General features: G+C 47.1%; 1 protein-coding gene across 2 annotated transcripts in view; it reads right to left on the bottom strand.

Moving 5' to 3' along the window:
- The window catches only part of SOD2 (superoxide dismutase 2), a 437,494-nt gene that overhangs the window by 41,001 nt on the left and 370,342 nt on the right, over positions 1-26,151 (bottom strand). For both annotated transcript variants that reach the window (XM_078648974.1, XM_078648973.1), the window contains one exon: positions 17,071-17,250. In XM_078648974.1, the coding sequence (XP_078505100.1) occupies positions 17,071-17,250 (180 nt within the window). The remainder of the gene's footprint in view (positions 1-17,070; positions 17,251-26,151) is intronic.

Consider the following 26,151-nt stretch of genomic DNA (forward strand, 5'->3'; position numbering starts at 1 on the left):
AGGGTCTGCTCCTGTTGATAGAGACTGAACCTCTGCTTGAGATAGCCTGGGCAAAAGCCCCTTGATGCTCTATGGCAAAAGTCATGGCCCTAAACTCTATCCTCCTGTTCACAGGGAGGCAATGTAGCTGCCACAAATGAGGGGGAATATGGTGACGGAAGGGTACCCTTTGAATTAACCTCACCACCGCATTTCGAATTATCGGTAATCTGTGAATCAGGTAGGCTGGAATTCCTAGATAAAGGCTGTTGGCATAATCCAACTGGGAGGCCACCAGGGCGTGAACCGTAATCCTACGGCTCTCCTCCGGCAGAAAGCATATGAAATCCCTAATAGATCTCAGCTTCCAAAAACTGGCTGAAGAGATCTGTCGGATCTGTGTTGCGAATGTGAGATTCGTATCCAGCCTAATTCCCAGATTTCTCGCCGAATCAGCCGGAATTGGGGGAGGATTCAGCTCCGCGGGCCACCAACGATTTGATGGAGGGGGTGGCGTCTGACTAAAGAACAAGACCTTTGTCTTATCTGCATTCACTTTCAAACAATTGCCATTCATCCAGTTGGAAATATTTTTCAGGCGCTCCTTGAATTCATGGAAGGCCGCAGCGGAGCGTTATTTGAAAGAAAACACCAGCTGAGTATCATCTGCATAAGAAACTACCTTCAAAACCCATGATACAATAGCATGGCCAATAGGGCAAGATATAGATTGAAGAGCTCCGGTGCAGGACCCCGCTCTGTTATTGTGAGAGAAGATTCTCCTGAAAGGGCAGCCTTATCAGAGGACAGATGCTTAAGCTCAGGAGTTCTGCATACCATACTCTCCTCACTCGATCCAGAGCCAGTGTTAAACCAGTCAGCCTTAGGACGTTCTTTCCCCAAACGTTTTCCCTTCTTACCTCCAATTTTTCCTGGATTTCATTTTTGTTGTTCCTTAGGACTCTGGACACTTTACCACTACTAACCAGCGCTAAAGTGCTTGTGCACACTCCCCCCCCCCCCCAACATGGTTTGATTGGCATATTTTATTTACTTGTAAGTCCCTTGTAGAGTGGTACACCATATACTTGATGTATGAAAGTGCCCTTTTTGTCATGTTCACCCCCACTTTTTGACACTGGGACTGATATTTTTGACTGAAGAGCATTGGGTCCCTGCTAACCAGACCACAGTGTCAGTGCCTGCTATCCCTAAAAACAAGGAAAAATTGTCTAATTGTGTTACACTTTAGAACCCTTGTAAGTCCCTAATAAATGGTACCTAAGACATGGGCACTAAAGAGGGTCCCTAAGGGCTGCAGCATGTTTTGTGTAACTCCAAGGGACCCCATACAAATTGCATGCAGACTGTCATTGCAGGGTGCTTGACATGGTGCAAATCATTTGTGAATGTAGATGTAAGTTGCCCCTATAGCAGGTCTTAGAGCCCTAAGGCAGGGATGCATTATATTTGATGCTAGGACATATCTGCATGAGCAGACATGCCCCCGTGATGTCAAGTTCTATTACTACATATTGAAAGTGAAAAGGAAAGCCATCTTAAGGTATGTACTGGGCACTGATCATTAGGAGTTACCTGGCTACATAATGGTTTCACTCAAGTCTATGGTGTTTGGTATGAAACACCTTGCCATAATAAATCCATAGTTATTCCAGTATTGGGTTTTTTAGGACAGGTGACTCACTCCTCTTCCACGAGCCGAGTGGTCGCTCCCAGGGTCCCTGCTGACTGCTGGTATCGTAGCGCTGAATTGCTTCACATAGCCTTGTACTTTTCAACTGTTGCTTGCAGGCTTAGCGCTTTGCTGTAGTAGCGCTCGGTGCATCTCTGTGCTGTTTAAATTGTTCCCTGCTGACTGCTGGTATCGTAGCGCCGAATTGCTTTCACATTGCCTTGTATTTTTCAACTGTTGCTTGCAGGCTTAGCGCTTTGCTGCAGTAGCGCTTGGTGCATTTCTGTGCTGTTTAAATTGTTTAAACGCGTTTTGCCGCTAGCGCTCCGCTGTGCCCCCCCCCTCCGCCTCCATTTTGTTTGTTGTGCTTGTCCTCGTGTGCCCGCCCCGCCTCCCAGCTGAGACGCCCTCCCACTGTCCTGAAATAGCGCTCTCCTCCATTCAGGCGCCGTGACTCACTCCTCTTCCACGAGCCGAGTGGTCGCTCCCAGGGTCCCTGCTGACTGCTGGTATCGTAGCGCTGAATTGCTTCACATAGCCTTGTACTTTTCAACTGTTGCTTGCAGGCTTAGCGCTTTGCTGTAGTAGCGCTCGGTGCATCTCTGTGCTGTTTAAATTGTTCCCTGCTGACTGCTGGTATCGTAGCGCCGAATTGCTTTCACATTGCCTTGTATTTTTCAACTGTTGCTTGCAGGCTTAGCGCTTTGCTGCAGTAGCGCTTGGTGCATTTCTGTGCTGTTTAAATTGTTTAAACGCGTTTTGCCGCTAGCGCTCCGCTGTGCCCCCCCCTCCGCCTCCATTTTGTTTGTTGTGCTTGTCCTCGTGTGCCCGCCCCGCCTCCCAGCTGAGACGCCCTCGCCCCTCCCCCTCCACCATCCATATATGATAGGAGTTTCCGCGCGCAGCGTCTACGCGCAGCGTCCGCGCCCAACCCGCGCCGAAGGTGCGCCAAAGGTAAGCCCGTCTACGCCCGTCCGCGCCTGGACCGCACCCAGCGCCAGACCCCCTGCCCCTCGCGCTGCCCAGCCCCCCCGCATTACCTACGATGCCGCCGCCCTCCTAGCCCTTAACCCCGGTCGCGCCCCCAACTGCGTTCAAGCCGCTCCTGGACACACCCATGGACCTTTCTCATGCTACTCCTGCAAATTCAGCGGCACCGACAACATCTCCGCTACAACCACACATCAGACTCCCAACCCCAACCACTTACAATGCATCCTGCTCAACACCCGATCGGTCCACAGGCACGCCATTGACCTATGGAATCTACTAGACACCATCTCTCCGGACATCGCCTTCCTTACGGAAACTTGGATGAACGCTTCCTCCGCACCAGACATCACCATTGCCATCCCTGGAGACTATAAGATCACTCGCAAAGACCGCACCAGCCACACAGGAGGAGGAATCGCTATCGTCCATAAGAAATCCATCCGCATCTCAACCAGCTCTGACGCCAACCTCGCCAACTCCGAACACCTTCACTTCCAGATCCACATCGACCCCAAGACCACACTCAGAGGCACCCTTCTCTACAGACCACCAGGACCCCGCGCAAAATTCAGTGAAGACATCACGGACTTCATCACTCCACACGCGCTCCCCTCCAAAGAATACATCCTTCTGGGAGACCTCAACTTTCACCTTGAAAATATCAACGACCGCAACACCGCCACCCTCGTGGACAACCTCGCCAACCTCGGACTTAAACAACTAGTCACTTCCCCCACCCACATCGCAGGTCACACTCTCGACCCCATCTTCACATCCAGCAATCATGTCTCCTTCGGCCACACCACGGACCTCCTCTGGACTGACCACAGCTGCGTTCACTTCACCTACAACAAACCAAAACCCTACACCCACCTCCAACCTACCCTGCAAAGAAACTGGAACAAAATCACCACGGACCAAATCTCCGCATCGCTCCTTCAAAACTCCCCAACCCCCTCTTCTAACGCCAACGAAGCCGCCGCTAACCTCACCCTATGGTTATCCAACACCGCCGACACCTTAGCACCACTGAAAAAACGGCCAAGCAAACCTGGCAGCAAAAAGGCCTCATGGTTCAACGATGATCTCAAGAAGTCCAAGAAACTCTGCCGCTCCCTTGAAAAGGCCTGGAAAAAAGACCCAACCACCAGCACCAAGGTCGCCTTCAAAAACGCCACCCGCACTCACCACCAACTGATCCGAAAAGCCAAGAAAACAGCATTCAAGGATCGACTTGACAACAACGCCCACAACAGCAAGGAACTTTTCAACATCGTCAAGGAATTTTCCAATCCCTCGGCCAACTCCAACGACATCACCCCCTCTCAAACCCTCTGCGACTCCCTAGCATCATTTTTCCACAACAAGATTGCAGACATCCACAACAGCTTTGACAACCAACCCGGAAATCAACCCACCCTACCATTTGCTGATCATCTTCCCCCCGTGAACATTCTCAACGACTGGAACCCAATTTCCGCTGAGGACACCATCCGCCTGATGAATTCAATCCACTCAGGATCCCCCACAGACCCATGCCCTCACCACATCTTCAACAAAGCAGACTCCGTCATAGCTCCGCACCTCAGAGACGTCATCAACTGCTCCTTCAACTCCGCCACCTTCCTGGAAGACTGGAAACACGCTGAACTCACCGCCCTTCTGAAAAAACCAACAGCGGACCCCACCGAACTCAAAAATTACCGCCCCATCTCGCTTCTCCCATTCCCGGCCAAAGTCATCGAGAAAGCTGTCAACAACCAGCTCGCCACCTTCCTCGAAGCCAACAAATCCCTCGACCCCTCCCAATCTGGCTTCCGAGCAAAACACAGCACTGAGACCGCCCTCATCGCAGCAACAGACGACATTCGAACGCTACTAGACAATGGAGACACAGTCGCCCTCATCCTCCTCGACCTCTCCGCAGCCTTTGACACAGTCTGCCACAGCACCCTCCTACAACACCTCTATAACATCGGAATCCAAGGAAAAGCACTTGAATGGATCACCTCGTTCCTCACCGGAAGAACCCAGAGAGTCCGCCTTCCTCCTTTCAAGTCCGAGGCCTCTGAAGTCATCTGCGGCGTACCACAAGGATCCTCACTCAGTCCCACCCTCTTCAACGTATACATGAGCCCCCTCGCGGCCATCGCACGCCAACACAACCTCAACATCATCTCTTACGCGGACGACACTCAACTGATCCTCTCTCTCACCAATGACCCCAGCACCGCCAAAACTAACCTACACGAAGGAATGAAAGAAGTCGCCGAATGGATGAAACAAAGCCGTCTGAAACTGAACTCAGACAAAACAGAAGTCCTCATCTTAGGTACATCCCCCTCTGCATGGGACGACTCCTGGTGGCCGGAAGCCCTCGGAAAAGCACCCACCCCGACAGACCACACACGGAACCTAGGCGTCATCCTGGATTCTTCACTCTCAATGAACAGACAAGTCAGCGCCGTATCCTCTTCCTGCTTCAACATTCTTCGCATGCTCAGAAAAACATTTCGCTGGATCCCATCCGATACAAGGAAAACAGTCACCCACGCTCTGGTCACAAGCCGACTGGACTACGGAAACACCCTCTACGCGGGCACTACCGCAAAACTCCAGAAGAAACTCCAACGAATCCAAAACGCCTCAGCCAGGCTCATATTAGACCTCCCACGCAACGAACACATCTCTGGTCACCTTAAAGACCTACACTGGCTACCCGTCAATAAGAGGATCACTTTCCGACTGCTTACCCACGCACACAAATCACTCTACGACATCGGTCCAGACTGCCTCAACTCACGACTGTCCTTCTACACCCCCTCACGCCAACTACGTTCCTCCAACCAAGCCCTCGCCATTGTACCTCGCATCAACAAGACCACCATAGGAGGCAGATCCTTTTCATACCTGGCTGCTAAAACATGGAACTCACTCCCCGCTTACCTTCGCCTTACCCAGAACCACCTAGCATTCAGAAAGCAACTTAAAACGTGGATATTTGACAAGTAATCATCCTCCCCTTCCTAAGCGCCTTGAAACCCTCTGGGTATGTAGTGCGCTATACAAATCCTATGACTTGACTTGACTTGACAGGCACCCACAGGGACCCCTAGAGATGCCCCTGAACCCTACTAGACTTCTAGGCTGCTGACTGATTGGTATCATCCAGCCTGCCACACAGACTTGTTTCTGCCCCCCCCCCCGTAGGTGAGAGCCAGGGCTCTCTGAGGTCAGTAAACAATGTCTGCTCCAGAGAAGGTGCTATCACCTCCTCCAGCAGGATGGCTAGTGTATCTGCATACGAATGCCAGAGGTTTCAAAACCTCTGCCGCATTTGATATGCAACCCCAGCTTCCTTAAGAAATGGAGACTGCCACCCCCTACCGGAGGCCCATTTCGCACCAAGATAGGTGGGAAATTAGCCAAGCAGTAGGCGCGTTGCATTTCCAAACTAGTCACACCCCTAAGGTGGGCTACCTGATGTGCCACCATCTTGTTTTTGGTACAATTAGGAACTCTGGGACAGGGTTGTGCCCAGTCCCCACAGAAAGTGGTTGTATGGGGGGGGGGAGCAGAGACCCAAGGGTAAGTAGCCCATTGGCTACTACCTTTCACTCCATTTAAGGCCCCTAAAGTTTTGTATTTATGTGGCACGACACCAGGATCTAAGATTCATCTGCCTGAGAGAAAGACAAACGAATAAGTGAGAACTGTGGACAGGGGCGTGGCTTGCAGCCCAAGATGGGGGTCGCTTAAGTGACAAGCTCTGGGCCCGGGACCTTCATCCAACACTTTCTATATGCGCCGGTGTCTCTGTAGGGCACGCATTCATTCAGGATCTCCTGATGACTGTGGCGGAGGCTTTCCGGAGCTCGTGGAGTGTGGCTGTGGATAGCCCGGCGTCCCGGAGCAGACCTGATGCAGCGAGCATGGAAGGGTTCTCCGCAGCGCGAGATCCCAGCTGACGGCCTGGTTGGGGCCTTGAGAACGCCGAGTGGGGGCGCCGGGTGGGGGACTGCCTAAACCTTTATGGAGTGATTGGGGCTCCCCCCCCCCGCCTGTACCTCCAATGCTTGTGGGACGCTCCTCCACTGTGGCACAATAAACTTCAGCGGTGAGTGCTTCCATGGCTGTATTGGCGGAGCTACCTTTTGGCTGGGACCTGGGGGCTTCCAGAGGAGGCGATTACCTCTGGTTCCTACATTGCCCTGAATACTGTTGTCTGGGGGGCCCTGCTTGTGTTCTACCCTACCGGATGGTACTGGGGAAACGGCGGCTTGCGCCCCCCCCCCCTTTCTTCAATTCTCCTCTGGATTCCTGGTGTGGCCAATCCACCTTCACAGTGCGAGAGCACTGCCTGATTCTGGGAGCCCCCCCCCCCAACCTACATCCTGGCTTGAACCCGGTGGGGGTGAACTGACGCTGAGTGGGGAAAGGCCTAACAATACCGGCCTTTCCTGCTGCTCCAATCGGGGCGGCGATTGAGCACAGCGGAGCGATCCATCACGCGAGGCCGCCGGCTTGCAGCCTGATATGTAGACTGTGGACATTGCCTGAAGTGAGTACTGTGGGGGCTGTGCATGTCTTGCTTGGGGCAGTTGTTGCTTCTCCCCTCCTCTTCTATACCTGTTACTCCTTTGCCAGAGGTGCTCCACTTACAGAGGTGCAGTGAAATGTACCTGAATGGTACAGTGAGGGAGCCCATCGTTCCTGCAGCTGGGGTTCATTCCCTATGGCCTGTGGTGCAAGAGGGGGCTGTGGTGGTTAGGGGGCCCAGCTCCTGACCAATGGGACTGGCGAATGCTGTTTTTATTTTGTAGTGGCCTACTGGACATCCCCACCTTCCCGCTCAATTATCCAACCGTGGGCTTGGAACTAGCTAACCACACTTGATGCTTACACTAGTTGGGGTGCACCTCTCTTGATCCCGGTGGGGACAATCTGCAAGGAATACTAGACGCAGCTGTGTTTATTACTGAGCCCTCATTGTGGATCACCGGATCTCGCAAGATACTACTGCCCGCACCATACTCTGTGACATGACCACAATGCTGACAGCAATGGGAAGAAACAGGACGAAGGCGACGACGGACTCTAGCCGAGCGGGCTCCCCGCCTTCTGAAACCTCCTCAATACAATTTCATCGGACCGATGATGGAACAACACCTCTTCCTCCCATCGATAAGCTGGATATGATACTCCAGGAAATCTACCGAACTGAACTTGCCTAAAGATGACCATAAAAAGCTGGCGGATAAAGTAAAGGCCTGTGACTATTCGATTTTAACACTACAACCACAAATCAAGTGAAGGAGCATGATGTGCACATTCACCTACTACAGCAACAGGTTGAAGCCTTACAGGCCCGGGCTGATGATGCTGAAAGTAGAGTCCTACGCAACAACCTTCGTATTGTTGGGCTTCCGGAGGGTACTGAGGGGCAGCACCCCGCGACATTCATTGAGGAATGGCCCTCACTGGTCTGACATAAACACACAGGTAGAAGTGTTCCCTCAAAGGGAAATATCCGCACATTCAATAAATACACTATAGTCCGTCACTGATTTGGTGTGAAAATAGCTTGCTATATTTCTGCAAACGGGTGCTAAATCAGCCCCAAACACCTACCACCTAAAGGTGTTATTAGCACAAACCAATGTGCAACCACTTATACAAGGAAAACTGAGGCTGGCAGCACACCATTAAGTCAATTATTGATCCATAAACAGTAAAGATCAGATTCGTGGGACCCTTCGGTATATATCCCTATGCTAAGAGTGGATAAGACAACAATATTGATCTGAAATAGAAATCCAGAAAGGTCATTGTTCATGCTGTTCAGCAGTCTTTATTCATGTTGTGAAAAAAGTTTTTTAAAAACATTCCCAGCACACGATAGCCTTCACTGGTCTGAAGGCACATTTCACAATATAACGGGCCCACCCAGTCCCTATACGAAAACCAGTGCCTGTGATAATCCTAGACCGTTGCTGGCCAGAATCCTGAACTAAAGGGATCGTGATCACATTTTGCAAACAACACGAGAAACTGGCCTTATTCTTTTTGACAATACCAAAATGTCCATCTTCCCACATTATACACAGACAGGCCAACATCTACATTCCTCATTCATGGAGGTCAAGGCCCGAGCCCGCGCTGTAGAATTGACACCCTACACAACTGTAGCCAAAGCCACGACGTCCTCTATGCCTGAAGAAGGAGGGGACTCACTATGCAGAGCACTGTGACTAAACCTCCATCGCAGCAATCCGTACTGGAGGATAGACGTGCGGCCCTCCGACAAGCCTCAGCGTTGCAGACCAGCTCTAGCCCATCGGCGGAGGTCTCATCGGACTCAGACTCTGGGGGCAGTATGGCGTTATTTCCCTCTGTGTCCACACAACTTAGCAACAATCCATTTATTGAATAAGTAATGTGAATATATTGTGTTCTGGGATATTGTTTTTGGTTCTCCGGTAATCGTCCATTCCCGAGTGGGAACGCTTATTTCTCATTGCGTGCCATGTCTCATCTGTTGTATCCTGATCCAAACATGGGCTGCTCCATGGGAGAATACAGGGTATGCTCGTATATTACAGTCCTGTGGCCCGGCCTGTCCCGGGTTACTCCACTTTTCATAGTGGATACTTACGTACCCAAAGTAAGCAGCCTACCCCACAGGCGAGAAACCTTCTAGTTATACAATGTGTTCTGTGTCTTGCTTGCACACAGTTTGGTCGACCGAAGTTTAGTTGTTTGACTCCGTATTGGGTCTTTGTTCCTTTGTTTAAGCTACTGATCTGTTTCCCAATGTTCCTGGGGGTGTGGGAGCCTGTGGGTGATTGGGGGGGGGGATATATGTGTTGATGTCATGTCTGTAGCAAAGTCATAAACTGGCATCTCCTGGAATATACGGGGGATGGGTTCGATACAGAATCAGCATAGGATAGTTGCCCAATTGCACCCTTGTCGGGCACAGATAGTGTATCTTCAAGAAACACACTTGATCTACTCCGAGCTTATAAATGTGCAGAGACGATGGAGGGTTCAATTATATGGTACTGTGTACCTTCTCCCGAAGTGCGGCGATTTGGCTGTGAGGGGGTGTCCCTTTCTCACTGACTAACAGCAGAATTGTCGATCAGGGGAGATATGTACTCTTGCAGGGGACACTAAATGGTACACGGGTGGTCTTGGGGTCGGATCTATGCTCCTAATACTGACCAAGATGCTTTCCTTTCTCGCCTTTCACAGGCCCCATCAGACTGGACAAATATCTGTGGATATTAGGGGGGGGGATTTTAATGCTGTGTTTGATACTCACCTTGACCGATAACACCCTCCCTTGTCCAACGTGGCTGCTACTGTACAAACAGCCAACTTGGCTAACTGGACGAAGGGGTGGGGACTGTTGGATATATGGAGGATGCAACACATTGGTATGCATGAATACTCACTCTATTCTTACCTGCACTCCTTGCACACACACCTAGATCACTTCATTTGTTCCCCAGATTTGTTCCATATGATTGTGCGCACCACAAATTTGGGCAAAACTATTTCCGACCACAACCCCCTGGAATTGGTACTTAACTGTGGTCAGACCCCACGTTGCTTCCAACGTGGCGCCTACAACCACTACTACTTGAAAACCCAATTTATCGGGATAAATTCTCCGGTACCATTGACACAAGCGCTAGAAGTAGCTGCTTAGACTGATGATAAGAAAGAACCAGACCTCCAAGAAGCTAGGATTAGATATGCTGAGCTATTAGGACACTTGAGGGTGATAGACTTGCATGCATACATGCGGATTCTGACAGGTTGGGCACACTACTGGCTAGGTTGATTAGACCACAGCCCTCCCCTATATTTATTCTGGCCATTTGTAATAACCACCACGAATTGCTAACCACGCAGGTAGACATTAATAAAACATTCCATGATTAATATGTAGCCCTTTACGCTGCCCCCTCACATGACACGACGGATGCAATCGCTACATTCCTGGATTCGGTAACGCTTCCCACTATCACAGCGGCTCAGGCGGAGGACCTAGCGGCCCGTCTGACCGCTCCCGAAATCCGGGGTGCTATATGAGGACTTGCCCGTTACAAGGCTTCGATGGACTCCACATTGTGTTTTATTCTACCATTGCAACACGCATAGTTCCTAAACTGCTCCAACTAAACACTACTGATTTGACAGAGGGTACCTTGCCCCCTACGACTAGGGAGGCGATAGTGACCTCTTTGTTGAAACCTGATAAGTCTCCAACAGTTCTCACAGCGTATAGGCCCCTATCAATACTTAATATGGAGTATAAAATTCGTAGTAAGCTCTTGGCGTCGACACTGATCCCCTTACTACCTACTCTGATCCACACAGACCAATGCAGCTTTATACTTAATCGCAGCACCTCCTTTAATATACACCACCTCTGCCTGAGCGGATTCCCTGTGCGGGCTGCCTCTCCGTAGATATGAGTCAGGCTTTTGATTCTTTAAGTTGGTCATATATGTTGGCTGCATTGGTTAAATATGGGATTCCCACAGCTTTTTATTGAATGGGTGAAGCTACTTCATACCAGACCCACGGCAAGGGCCAAGACCGGTACCAATACTACTTATGCAAACAGATACCTTGTAGATACAGCCATTTTAGTGCTATTGTTGTGAAAGCTACTGTTGCCATTATCAGAAAAATGTACTGATAATTTAATTTTTGAGTGTACAGGTGAAATGTAATGCTTTTCTCACCAAAAGTGCAAACTGAATAAAAATACGTGTTATAAAAAAAAAGTGAGAACTGTGGACCAGCACCGAACTTGGTACAAATCTCTGCCTGGCTTTTGCCCTGCCCCCACACCAGCTCGTTTTGCCTTTTGCGCTATTCTACTTTACGTTTTGCTATTTCTTACTCTTTCTATTTTTCCTCTTAATCTGTGCCTTTCTGTGCCTCCGCTTCCTGCCACTGCTGCTTCTCTTCCTCCGAGGTCCCGTCCCCCTCCAGTGATGCTTGCCTCCCAGCTATTCACTTCCCCACCATTCCCAACGCTACTTTCATAATGGCATACGCTTCCTGGCCACGTGCCAAAGGCAAGCCCGTCAGCTCCTGGACCACACCCCGTACCACGTATCCTGGTTCCAGACCTTCCACTGCTACGACAACAGCACCCTCCACAGCGGACTAACCACTGCTTGCCACGTTATGTCATCGAATGCCACCCAGGGCGCATTCACCTGCCGCAACTGCACCATCACCTGCCTCTGTACACCAGACCCACCCACTGCATGATCCACAAGATCCAGACCCGACCACCTCAGCTGCATCCTGCTCAACAAACACGCCCTCCAAAAGTATGCTGTGGAGATCTGGTGTGTGCTCGACTCCATCTCCCCCGACATCGCCTTCTTCACAGAAATCTGGATGAACCCAACCTCAGCACAGAAATTGCGACCGCCATCCACAATGGCTACAAAATCATCCACAAGGACCGCACCATCCGACCGGGAGGAGACATCGCCATTATACACAAAAGTACCCTCTGCCTCACAACTAGGTCGGACGACCACACGATCAACATGGAGCACCTCCACTTCCAGGTCCAGACCAACCCGAACACCACCCTCCACAGCAGCCTCATTTACAGACCTCCCTGACCCCGTCCACCTTTCAGTGAATCCATTGTTGACTTCATCGCACACCATGCTCTCGCTTCCACGGACTACATCCTCCTCGGCAACCCTAATTTCCACCTGGACAACCTCAGCAACTGCAACACCTCAGCCCTACTGGAGAACCTCGCCACCATCGGACTCCAACAACTGGTTACTTCTCCAACCCACTCAGCAGAACACCCTCTCCACCCCATCTTCTCCACAAGCAACAACATCTCCGTCAGCCACACCTCCAAGCAACGTTGGACTGACCACCACTGAGTCCACTTCTCCTTCACCAAACCCACCTTACACCATCACACCCACCTCTATCCCCACTGAAGCTGGAAGAAGGTTACAGAAGACCAGCTCACCACCTCCCTCAGCAAAACCCCCACCACCGACATTCATGGACGCCAACACCTCAACACACAACCTCCACCTACAGATATCCAACTGTTCCAACACACTGGCTCCCCTCATGAAACCCTCAGGCAAGCAGCCTTCCAAGAAAGATAGCTGGCTCTCTCCCTCCATCTAAGAGTCCGGGTGCACCTGCAAAGAGCTCAAGAAAAGATGGAGAAGCAAGCTCTTGGCAGACCACGCAGCCTTCAAAAACACAGTCACTGCACACTACCACCTCATCAGAACAAGCCTGCCCTTTGCAGTTTTATTCGTCTCTTCGATTGTCCTGTAAAAATGCATGCTTGCTAGTGGTTAATCCTTTCTCTTTGTCCCTCCTTTGTGTGTTTTGTTTTCTACCACGAAGCACCACCCAATTACTGGTATCTTTAGGCTTCTGTGCTCGTTTTGAGACTCATTTTTTCTTTTATTTCGTGCTAGCGTTTGCCGATTGCTTTTTTTTGTATCCCTGGTCCTTTAGGTCGAAAGCCAGTGTGCTTGGGATCAGTTTATAAATTCCTCAACCAGCTTGGAAATCTGCTATCTGGTCACATTTGCTCAGCATTCCCACCCACCTCACTGCTGGAACTGGCTCTCTGAACACACACCTCTTTCAGGAGGACTCTGCTTACCATAGGCTGGCTTACTGTTTTTCTTGAAACAAATCAAACTTTTGTGGTTTAGTGCATGGTTTGTGTTAGTTTTTAAACTACCACTGCCTTCTCCCATCTCCCACACCCATGCCCCAGAAAAGTGAATTACATGCTAGCGCTTCACTGAGCACAACATAGCAAGTACAACCGTTTGCTTGCTGAAGCACAACACAAACTTAAAGGGGTGGTTCCATTTTCAAAGTTTTGCCCTGTTGTGCATCCTCCCTCTGCGATTCATGTTGACCATGGCATTATGTTTGCGGTTTGATTATATCCTTGGTAAAGAGTTTCACTGCGCTAATAATCAGTGAAGTCACCATAATTATTCATCCAAGCACTTACGGCAAACCCAGCTGCTTTTTAGACGTGCAAAGTAAAGCAAAGCTTGCATTTTCATTTGCAGAGCATTCTCGCTCTGAGCTTCACTCTTGTAAACAGGCCTGTAAATCTTGTTCTTATATCGTTATATTTACATAGCATTTAAAGACCGAGAACAAATGTCAGGTGCTGTTTTCAGAGGGCACCTGTTCTGTGCCCCTTCCCTCATCCCAGCTTGGTTATTTCGTTAAGAGCACTTCACAAGAGTGTTGCATCTTTGCTACACCGCTGACCAGATGAACATTTCAAGAGCTGGAGCAAAACCTTTTTTTAAAAAGTGAATTACATGCTAGCGCTTGACATAACACAACGTAGAGGCACAACCGTGGGGTTGCAGAAGGGCAACACAAACTCAAAAAGTGCCCATCTTTGCCCTCACCTTTGTCAATCTTGATTGTGGTGCATTTCAGGACACATATTTTATCCCTTCTTTAAATTGCAAAACACTAGGAGCTTTTATTTTGAAAAGGTTGACTACATTGATGGCTGGGATAATGGTTATATATTGAGCAGTACCTGATGGCTATACAGACAAGTTCTTGTACTGGTATCAATCAACAGTATACATGCTTTACATGGGCAGATACTGAGCACTGGTATGCTTTTTTTTGCTACAGCATCCATGCACATCTCTGCAGGGATGCTGTACTTCCAATGATCTGGAATGTACCAATAGCAGGTATTCTAGTATAGTGAGTACCTGCACATCTCTGCATCTTTGTAAAGCACCCAGAAGAACATTCGGTGGTGTAGTACCAACTTTTCTCTCTGAACGGGGCCATCACTTCTCAACAGATCTGCAGTATTTTGAATGTGCAGATGCCAGCAAGTCTCTGCTGTGTCTGGCAACAGTGCTGTGCCTGGGACCTTGGTGCAGACACTTCCATGCTTCACTGTTGCACCACTACTTACCTCTATGCGCAATCTGGAAGACAATAATGAGGTCCAAAAACAGGTGCTTTTTAGAAGGGCTGCAGCACTGTAAGGAATCAGGACTCCTCAGCAGAGCTGCAGCAGTTTAAAGGGGGCTGTGCCCACGCCTCTCTGCTGCTGGATCTCCTGTACTTCATGGGTAGGCTATCCTGTTTTAGGTTTAAACCTATAATAACTCATGAAACCCCATCGAAAGAGAAGTAGCCCTCGCCAGGGTAAACGTATACACACCAGGGCTCGACAAATCCACTCGCCCGCTCGCATTTGCGAGGGAGAATGGATGAGGACGAGCTATTTTTAGGCCCTACTCTGGCGAGTAGGAAGACAAACTAACTTTTGTCTTCTGTCTTTGAAAACTGAGCAAAAGTGACAAGATAACAAGATTTAAAGGCATTTTTATTGCTCACAAAGGAACTGAGCAATAAAGATGCCTTTAAATCTTGTTAACTTGTCACTTTTGCTCCGTTTTCAGAGACAGAGGTCAAGAAGGTTGCAGTTGGGTCGAGGGGATTTTCAAAGTTACTAGACCTGCAGGACTAGTACAATGTTTTAGATTTGTCGAGCCCTGCACACTGAAAAAACACCTACAGAACCACAAAATAAGTGCCTTTCAAAGAGAGGAAAAGGCGAGTGAAAGAGTAATTTGTATTTCTTCCTAGAGGGGCTAATGCAATGTAACTTTGTTATACAAGGTAGCAGCAAGAAAGGCTGGGCTGACATTCTGCTTGAGGTTTGCTTTTTAGGGAGGTCACATTTGCCTTTTTCAGTTTTGTGGTCTTTGGTCTAAAGTTGCAGGGTTTAGAAGCATGTTTAGGTCATATTTGATTATTTTATAAACTGTAGTGAATCCGGAAATATCAAAATCATATTTGATATTTTGGCTAAGTTGGATTCTTTCACTGAAATGGCTGGTTTAATAAGAATTTTCCCAATATGTACCATCATATTTACCCACAGACAGAGAATGGATGAAATTCTTTGATAGATCAGCCTCTTTTCTTTCAGTGTTGATAGTAGGGGAGTTGCCAAACACCCCAGGCTTTAAACATTCAAAGCAAGGTGCAGTAACAGGTGTATGTGAAAAGAGTGCTGTCACCAAGCATCCGAGACAGTGGTGAAAACATGGCACCAGACTTTTAGAAAACATGAAACAGTGTCACTTAGAATGCTGCTGCAAAACGTTCTTACCAAATTCAACAAAGATTGGAGTGATTTGTTTGTATTTGCAGTGATTCAGCTATGTATTTGAAAAAGGTGTGTGATGACCTGTCAAAATCGATGCCTGAGCTGAAGTACTTCCCTGTAAGAGATATGTGCCACTTGCTATATGGTATGCTGAAAGCATATTTATAATCTTCAGAGTTAATGAAAAACGCTATTGACTTTGTAGTCCATTCTGGTGCACAATGTTTATGCGCCGGTACTAAAAACGCAAATATTTCTTATTTTGTGCTTTGTTTGGCATCAAAGAAAGATTCAACCCAACTGGGTCATATAGCCAGTGGCTCTCAGTCCTAGAGGCTGTCAGCGCTATTTCATCCACGTGGCAACCGTTTACAGAATTTCTGCTTAGTGATGACGACAAAGGAAAGAAATGTGAGGATCTTCGGTCGCATGTTGACAGTGATGTGAAGAAAGTACACTCTACTGCATTCTTGAAAAGTAATGCCTCATTTTTGACCTCCACAATAACTCTGGTGGCATATGCTTACAATTCAATGCATACGTTGCAGAACCTTTCCCAGAGAAACACAATCCTAAGGTGTATCAGTATTGGCATGGAAAACTATGTAGGTGGCCAGAGTTAGCAAATTGTGTACTGGCTGTTTGCCGTTGCTTATCTCAAGTGCCTATGTTGAGAGGGCCTTTTCACAGATAAAAGTTTACATGGGAAGGAAAGAGCGATTGTGCTTGACCACAGACCCACGGAATAAGTGTTGTATGTGTAGTACAATAAGTTTGATTTGTAAAACTGTATTTGTACCTCCTATACACTGTACAAACATTGTCTATAAACCATGCACTATCAGTGCAGCAAGCAAGCAATAATAAAAGCAAAATGTTCCATAAATACCAGAAAAACAGTGTTTCTGTTGTTTTTAATGGCACTGAAATGTGTAACCACTGTTTTTTAAAGGTATTGAAATCACTGGGAAAAAACCCAGAATTTACCAAAATTAGAAACTGAAAACAGGAATGCCTATTTATGGGCTATTATTGAAGATTCTACCTTGGTCAAGCGTTGTGCTGGTACAAGCTTTAAAAACCTTGCTGCCACAGATTGGTGGCTTTATTAATTCACACCCACTATATTCTTTGTTTAGTAAACATTATCAGAAAGATAAAAATCAACATTTATAATACTCTTTGTGCTCACCTGTTGTCCCTTGCAAAGGGTCCTGATTAGCACAAGCAGTGATTTGAAGGCGATTGGAATCCTTGCTGTAGCCAAGCCACCCCCATCCAGAACCCTGGACCCCAACTGAAAAGGCTGTCAACTTTTCTTTGAATGCCTGAAAAGATCCAAAGTCTCGTTTGAGGGCTTCCAAAAGTTCCCCTAGAATAAACAAACTTTAGTAAAACTGTGCACTAAAACACAAGGCAAAAAGTAACTTTCAGATTTCTTTGTTCTAGACACCACCATATAATTTCAAAGGGTAAAGCATGAGTAACATAACATCATGAGAAGAAATAAATGCATCAAAAGGTTGGGGCCATAGTTGGGAAACCCAATTACAACTGTAACGCCAGGGAATTCATTTGTGTTTTTATATTAAACCCAGGTTACCTTCTACATCAGATCACTTGCATCCCTCTATGTTACCCCAACAGCAACTAGTACCATTTTGATTGGACTTCAGCTTTGAGAAGGCTATGCAAATATTTTTTTTTTTTACAGCTTTACGTGACATTATGAAATTACATTAAAACAAATAAGATGGAAAAAAACTGTAAAGTATCTAACCACCACTCTTAGACGGCAAATTATTTTAGAGAGTAAAGGGGCATCAATATGATGCCTCGCCTACAAACACTAGGTTTGGCATTAAGTGACCATACCAGAATTTTTACTTCAACACAGTCTTTGAATAAAGTTCCACATCCAGGCCTTCAAGGTCTTTAAAACACCAACTTTAGTAACAGAGCTTTCACAGTTCATGCAATTGAATTCTGGCTATATTTCCGCGAATTAGGCCCGATTAAGGGGCCAATTAGGATGGCGCCACCCCCGAGGTGGAGGGACCATCCGCAGGGGCAGCGGCGGTCCCTTCGGTGCAACTAGGATGTGACCGCCACCCTGGCGGTCACCTCCCGTATCTTTAACCTTGCGGCGGGTGCTGCTTGAAGCAGCACCAGCAGCAAGGTTAAAAAATGCATGCTTTACATTTACATGCACAAAGCGGCAGGCACCGAGTGGTGCCTGCCACTTTGTGCATGCAAATGCTGGGGGGTACCATAGGTACCCCCCATGTGCACCCCCCCCCCCCGACACCCTGGGGGCCCGCAACGGTCCCCCAAACACCAACAACCACATGCTTTTCCACGGCGGAAAAGCATGTTTTCTGCCCCATCCTAATATGGCTGGCGGTGTCTGATAGACTCCGCCCCGGTCGGAAGGCGACCGCGGCGGAAAAGCGGCGGATGGTCTTCCCGTCCGCCGATGACCCCCCAGCCATCCTAATCTGGCGGGGGGTCTTTGTAGGCACCGCAGCGGTGAATCCGCATCCTCCGGGCCGGCGGTGGCTTCCGCCGGCCCGGAGGATGCGGATTCACCGCAATCCTAATCGGCCCCTAAGTTTGTTTGATAGATGAAATATACGAAAATGTGTCCCCGTTCCAGGCATTACTGAGACCCAAGTGTTGCTATAAGGTCCAGAGACAGCCTTCAACAATTAGGAAGCAATTCCTCCATTTTGTAAAGCTTGCACCACAGTATCTTGCACTTAACTCCAACATATGATTTGCAGAAATCAATCAAAATGGTGTATAACTAAGTGTGGATCATAAATTGACAGGTGTGCAAGCAGTAAGAGAGAGGATACATCCAACACATTTTCAAGAATGAAAGGTTTGCAAACAAGACTAAAATGAAGGTGAGAAGTGCGGTGTTGCCTTTCCTGCAAACGTGGTGTCCTAATGGTACTCTTTACAAGTGAAAAAACTTGTGTTGCAGGGATTCTGCTCTGAAACAGAACTATGCTTGGGATCATAGAACATCAGTATGTAGGGACCGAGTCATCATACCACCTCAATATTTAAGAGCCAGAGTCCGACTAGCTACAGTGCCTCACTTGCCCTCCTAACCTTACCAGAGGAACAACCGACTTGGCACCCGCAGTACACAACACGTTCGACCCTCTCAGGGATCGCAGTAACTGGACACACCCTTTCGCTCTTTCACTCGTACATGTCCACAATAAGATAACCAGGAGCCACGAAGAAAGTTTTGAATATTTAGTCAAACTATCGTGCTCTGAAATTCAACATACGTGCCACAATTAGAACACAAATGCATAATAAAAATACTGTTAGCATGGTTAATAATCAGTTTATCATGAAAAGCACTGTCATTTTATAGGACAGAGTTACCTAACCACCCTCTCCCTTGCTACTAAAGCCAAGTGATTATATTTAAAAGATCTCTGGGATTACCGGCAGACCTCGTACCTAAGCATACACCGATGAGTGCTCTACATCTCAGCGGATGCCATGCTCTTGTCTCAGAACTCTCAATTACATGTCTGTCTTTGTGACTCATGTACTTATCTATATGTTAGGACGTGTGTGTACATAAACAGCTGCATTCTTGTGTTAAGTTTAGGCGCTAGCGCCTGGTCAGACAGAACAACAAGGGACATTGTTGTTTGACCTTGTAGGTGGTGCTCAGACTAAATCCCAGGAAAAGAATAGATCACAAAAAAATATGCAGGTTTAGTGTGAAAACAAAATATGGCACAAAGGCAATTGTGTTTATATAGTAACGTGTGCAAAGGGAAATGAGGCCTACAACGTGTATAGTTAGGCTAATCGAGGGAAAACAACAATGGGCCATGCAGGAAGCACATGACACCTGCATACCAAAAATAAGTCAAGTGGATGGGACATTTTATAAGTGCCTTTGGTCATCTGAAGAGGTTTACATAAGCATGCAAATGGGAAACACGGACAGTCAATGCACAGCGACCTCACATTTGAAAACAAGCCGTGGAAAATCCAATAGTTCTCGCCTACGATATGAGAGCTACTGGCTTTGTCAATGTTCAGTCATGCTGTATGTACAGTAGCATAGATGCTGTGCAGCATGGCTGACACTGTAAACAAAAATAAGTGCCAAGATGGGGTCAGAGATGGCCCTATCATAGCTAGAGGTGGGTGAGCAAAGAAATTAACATAGCGAGTCGAGCCAGTTCCAAGCGAAGGGGCTGGCTTGGCTCTTAGACTCAGTGTACAAGCTGTACCCTGAAAAGTTTACTATGTAAATCATACAACAAACATCAAGTAAAATATGATAAAGTCACTTCAAAATTAAAAAAGTGATATGACATTTTTTTTAAAAGCCCTGGCAAAGCCAATAGGTCTCGCCTATAAGAAGAGAACTACTGGCTTTGTTAATGTTTAGCCATATTGTACAGCAGCCTGCCAGAAAGCGGAGGGAAAAAAAGCACTATGATGCTTGGCACATCTGCTGTTTTTTTTAAATCTTTATTGCTGGCTGGAGGGAGGGCGGGCTGTTACGCACCAGGGCGGGTGGGATGTTATGCAACACGGACGGTAGGAGATTCAACATGAACAGAGGATGCTGGGAAAACAAAGGCTACGATGAGGCCAGCAGCATCTGCTTCTTACTCCTTTTTTTGGTTGAGACTAAGCAGCGCGCATGTGCAGTCTGTGAGACAAGTTGTATCCACTCTCTGTGCTTTACACATTACCATCATTTGTTATTTGTTCTTTTCTACCACTCTGAAATCCTTGCTTTTTAGTGGTGGTTTGGGTTTTATTGTCCCTCCTGCATTTCTTTGGTTCCCTCCCATGGCGACTGGTCCTTTTACATGTAGTCGTACCGTCCAATCTATTTCCGTTAGTTTCAACTATTATTTTTTTTGTTTTCATCTCATGTTTCCTGAATGGTTTGTATTTTCACACAGATTACGGCATTTTTTTAAAATAAAATGTGTTCAGCGTGTTTTGGTGATGTAATTTAGTTTGTATTACACTGCATGCTACATTTGCAGCACAAGTGGCTTTCTTTCTCTCCCCAAACCCCTCGCATAATGAGCACCACCGGATTGGATAATACAAAAACCTCTTATTTAAGTACCCATCGATAATTCCGTTTATTTATTGAATGTGCTGTCCATTGGTAAATGTTAGAAATGGGGGTCTCTAGTTGGCAGAGGTTTGCACTCTATCCAAGTAGGGACCCTTATTCTACTCAGGGTAAGGGAGTCAAACAGCTAAGATAACCCCGTCTCACCCCCTTGGTAGCTTGCCACTAGAAGCCAGGCTTATCTCAGAAGCAATGTGTAAAGCATTTGTATATATACACAGTAACAGTGAAAACAGTAACAAAATAGTCAATATTTATCTAAATACAAGACCAAAACGACAAAAATCCAGCATAAACAAGTAAAGATATAACTTTTAAAAGGTTAAGTAAGTTCAGTTCATAGAAATCTATGGAAGCGGTTGTTTTAGTACAGCACAGATTAGATGCATCAAAATCAAGGATGAAAAAGGTGCAGGGAAGCAGAGGCGCTGGAAAACAAAAGCAATGCGTCGATTCACTAATCCCAAGGGAGGGGAGGCGTCCGTTCCGCACTGCTAGGCAGGGGAAATGTTGTGTCAGTTCCTTACTGCAAGGGGAGGTAAGGCGTCAATTTCCAGACACACATTCTCACTTCCTTACGGCTGGGCAATGTTGATGAAGAGACCGCATCGAAGTACGATGTGTCGAAAATTTAGACCCACTGTGTTGATGCAGCGGCGAAGAAGGCACTGCGTTGATTTTCCAACTGCGAAGCGGGCGATGCATCGAGCAGGGACTGGGTCGAAGTCGGAGCGAGTGCCACAGACGTCTGTGACAGTGCTCGAGACTCACAATGCGTCAATCTTTCAGCCGCCAAGCAGGCGATGTGCCTATTCTTCAACTGCACGGCAGTGCAGCATCAGAAAAACGGGCACAGAGAGTCAATTGGTGGGTTGTTTCACCAGATTCCTTACAAGGGCCCAGGAACTGGATTTGTTAGCAATTGGCAAGTCAGGATTCTCAGCAGAAGAGCCTAGGCACTTGTTGGTGAAGTCTTCAATGGCCCTGAGACTTTGTAACAGGACGCAAGCACACACAAACACCTGGGAGAACCTTGGAAGCATGATGAAGAAAGCAAAGTCCAGTTCTTTCACTCGCAGGAGAGACGCAGCAAGCAGCAGGCCAGTACAACAAAGCAACAGTCAGAGTGTCAATTCCTCTTATGGCACTCAGTTCTTCTGCCTGGCAGAATGTCCTTTAGTCCAGAGGTGTTCTGATCGGAGAGTCTGAGGTCCCATACTTATATCCCTGTCTGCCTTTGAAGAAGGCACATTTCAAAGGAACGTCTTTGTTATGCACAAGACCCTGCCTCTTCCTGACCTAGTCCCAGACACACTGCAGGGAGGTGGAGACAGCTTTGTGCGAGGACAGGCACAGCCCTATTCAGGTGTCAGTGACAACTCCTCCCACCACTCTAGTTCCGGAAGACCCATCAGCCTGGTGATGGCCAATCAGGATACGCAAGGCACACCATAGCTCCTTTGTGTGACTGTCTAGAGCGAATGCACAAGAGCCCAACTGTCAACCAAACCCAGATGTGAATTCTACAGGCAGAGGCACAGAATGGTAAAGCAAGAAAATGTCCACTTTCTAAAGGAGGCATTTTCAAACATGCAATTCAAAAAACAACTTCACAAAAGATATTTTTAAATTGTGAGTTCAGAGGTCCAAACTCCAAATCTCTACCTATTCCCAATGGGAAATTACACTTTAAAATATATTTCAAGGCAATCCCCATGTTACCCTATGGGAGAGAGAGTCCTTGCAATAGTAACAAGCATTTGCAACGCAATAGGTCTCGCCTTTCCGCAAGTTTAAGCTATTGGCTTTGTAAATGACACTGCCTTTTTTATGTTTTAAAAACGAAAACAAAAATAAAAGGCATTGTTATTTGCATTGTCAATAGCTCAACCTTGCTTAAATTCAAGACCTATTGCATTGCAAATGCTTGTGTTAATTTATGCACTTTCTGCTAGTAAAAACACTACTTTACTTCAAAAGTCAAATTTTAGCGCCGAGATTTGTACAAACTACCTGCTTACAGCTCTACAGAGACAAACATTTTATCGAGACTTCTGCATTCCAGTGCATGTGTTTTTTTGTATTCAATTTGCACTTCCAGCAGCGACTAGCTTCGAAGGAATCACAGCATTTACCGAAATAGCAGTGCAACTTTACTTGCATAGTCGGCCAGTGTGTAGCAAACCTGTAGTAGAGTTTAGAGGGCAAACCCTGGGGAAAAAGAAATGTATATCAAGAGGCAAGAAGATGTCCAATAAATAAAACAAATCTGAAACTGTTGCAAAATGAAAAGTGCAGTGTTGTAGAGTGCAAATTAGAAAAAAACAAAAAAAGTCGCCCATCAATATTCGTAGATAACACAAACTAAAACATTTAACTTGCTTCCACAAATAGTACCAATAAAACGGAATCATTACTCATAGTTAGTTAGGAAGTAGACCCTTTTATGTTTACTCTTCACGATGACAAAGGAACAGCCATTTTCTTTTTGTGGAAATAGTCCTCACCTGCAACTGTGTGTCTTCGTGTAAACAACTGCGGGAAGCTGTTTACTTCTACATCCTTTTACCAGACAATTTCCATTTATTTCTGGTCCATTCTCCCTCCCACGCCATTTGTAGAGACATAGTACAAAGGGCAGTGGTTCCAGGACCCGTTCATATGCTGCTTTATTTAACTAAATCTACCTTTCGCTCCCTGAGGGGTCCCTGGGATGCTTTTTAGCATTATTAGAAATGACAATGGGGTTCCGGGTCTTTGCAGTTGTGAATACGATGAAGTCCCATTATGCGTTGTCAGTGCCAAACAAAACATCCCCTTGACAATGACCAGCGTCCCCTTACTGCACAAGAGAGCGGAGAAGGAAGTGTGGCAGATGTGAATGGTGGGCCATGGGTGGATTACTGCAGGGGCGTCTAGCACGAGCCCCATTCATGTAGAATTGTCAGGATAAACACTGACCAAGTACATGCTTTCCAATTGTTTTTATTGATGCAAATTGATCATACGTGAACATCCCAAATATCTGGCATTGCTTAGCTCATTATGTAGCCCTTCAATATGCAGTAAAAGAAAGTGAAAGCGCGCCATGCGCGCGCTGTGCTGAAACGCCGTGATGAAAACAGACGCCCGCGAAAAGAAAGTGGAAGCGTGCTATACCCCCGCACCGTACGCGTGCACATCTCCTGTCCGCGCAGGCCCGGCAAACAGGAGACAGGGAGGGTACGACATGCCTCCCTCCCAATTAAAATCGTGCATTTTTGACTGGTGCCAATGGGTGGAGCTTCCACCCAGCTTCCAAAGCAAAACAGACGACACTAGTCTTGCAAGCGGACAGCGCATGCGCTGCATCGCTAGGTGAGACCTAAAAATGAAAGTATTTTACTATTAGGACATGTAAAACGCACCAGTACATGTCCTACCTTTTAAATACACTGCACACCCTGCCTATGGGGCTGCCTTGGGTCTGCCATAGGGGTGCCTTACATGTAAGAAAAGGGAAGGTTTGGGCCTGGCAATTGGGACACCTGCCTGGTCGAAATGGCGGTTTAAAATGCAACACGCAGACACAGCAGTGGCAGGGCTGAGACATGTTTACAGGGCTACTCATGTGAGTGGCACAATCTGTGCAGCAGGCACAATAATAGCATTTGATTTACAGGCCCAAAGCACACCTGGTGCACTTTACTAGGGACTTACTAGTTAATCAAATATGCCAACCATAGATAAACCAATCAATCACCAATACAAATTAGACAGAGCATATGCACTTTACCACCGCTAACCAGTGCTAAAGTGCCCAGAGTCCTAAAACCAACATAAAAAGTTGGAAAAAGTAGGAGAAACAAGGCAAATAGTTTTAGGATCACACTGAAAAAAGGTCAGGTCCAACAGTAAATATTGTTACTAACAATTGTAATTATTAAGGGCATTGAAGGTTTGACTTACCCAAGGCAGTTCAATCCTATTGAGGCTCCGTAGGAGTGCATGGTCCATCATGCATCCACTATGAAGTGAAGTCATTATTTTTAAACCTAATAGCAATGAATTCTGTGACCCTAGTATAAGTAAGAAATGCATGCCTGGGTTCCACTGCTCATCGTTGATTGGACATGTGACGTGGGCTTGTGCTTTCGCGTGTGATTACGAACGTTTGCCTGTAGAGATGGATGTGCACATCCTTCCCTTAAAATTAAACCCTCTCCCTCCCTCCAGACCTTGCCCATCCCTCCCCTCCACCTGCTCTGAGAAACTATGCTAAACAAACAGTCGAGACAATAGAGCCGATGGTGCTGCTCTAATACCCCGAACCGTGATCCTTTGTCCCTGCTCCTGGACAGGGGCCAGTGGTGCTGGAGACCTTCAGACAACAGTGCTATCCACCTAGGCTCCAGTCAAATGGCTTAGTTAGACCTTGAATTTACAATCGTGTTTAGGCATTCCCGCTCAAACAGTGGGCAATAATGAGCATCAGTGGGATAAATAATTAATCCTGCTAATGAAGTAGGCCTTGGTAGTTCGCTCTTAGATTTGCCGCCCAGGATTTCCAGGCTGTTTCTAAGAATTATTTAAGGGTGCAAAGACAACGTTCCTTGATCACGAAGGAGATGCCTGGACGCCACATTCAGATTTCAGGATCCTAGTGCGTGCTGTTTTTGATTACATTTTTTGTTGCATATTCCCGTATCCACATAATTCCAATGCGCCCATGCCACATAATTCCACTACTCACATCCACATTACACCACAATTCCACGCCACACAATTCCACAATGAACAATTTTTAATCCAACTCCGATAATTACACTCACCACATACATCCACTCCACTCCCTAACACATGGGTAAAAGACAGAGCAATTTAGAACGCCAATAGAACTAACTCTGGCAAATGCGACACCTAGTGGCATTGCCAATGCTTGTTTGTTATGGCATGGGGGGGGCAAGCAGCGACATGGAGCAGAGAAGGCAAGTGAGGGCATGCAGCAGCACAGATGTGTAAGCTCCGCAAGTACATCTTCTGTTGTCATGGTGTGAATCATGTCCATTTACAAGAGTGATGTTTCATGAGGCCAGGCCCATTTACAGCCAACGGGTGTTTTGGGGGTTGGTCCCGGCCCGGTGGTTCTTC

Source organism: Lissotriton helveticus, chromosome 6 (genome assembly GCF_964261635.1).
Source record: "Lissotriton helveticus chromosome 6, aLisHel1.1, whole genome shotgun sequence".
NCBI classification, from domain to species: domain Eukaryota; kingdom Metazoa; phylum Chordata; class Amphibia; order Caudata; family Salamandridae; genus Lissotriton; species Lissotriton helveticus.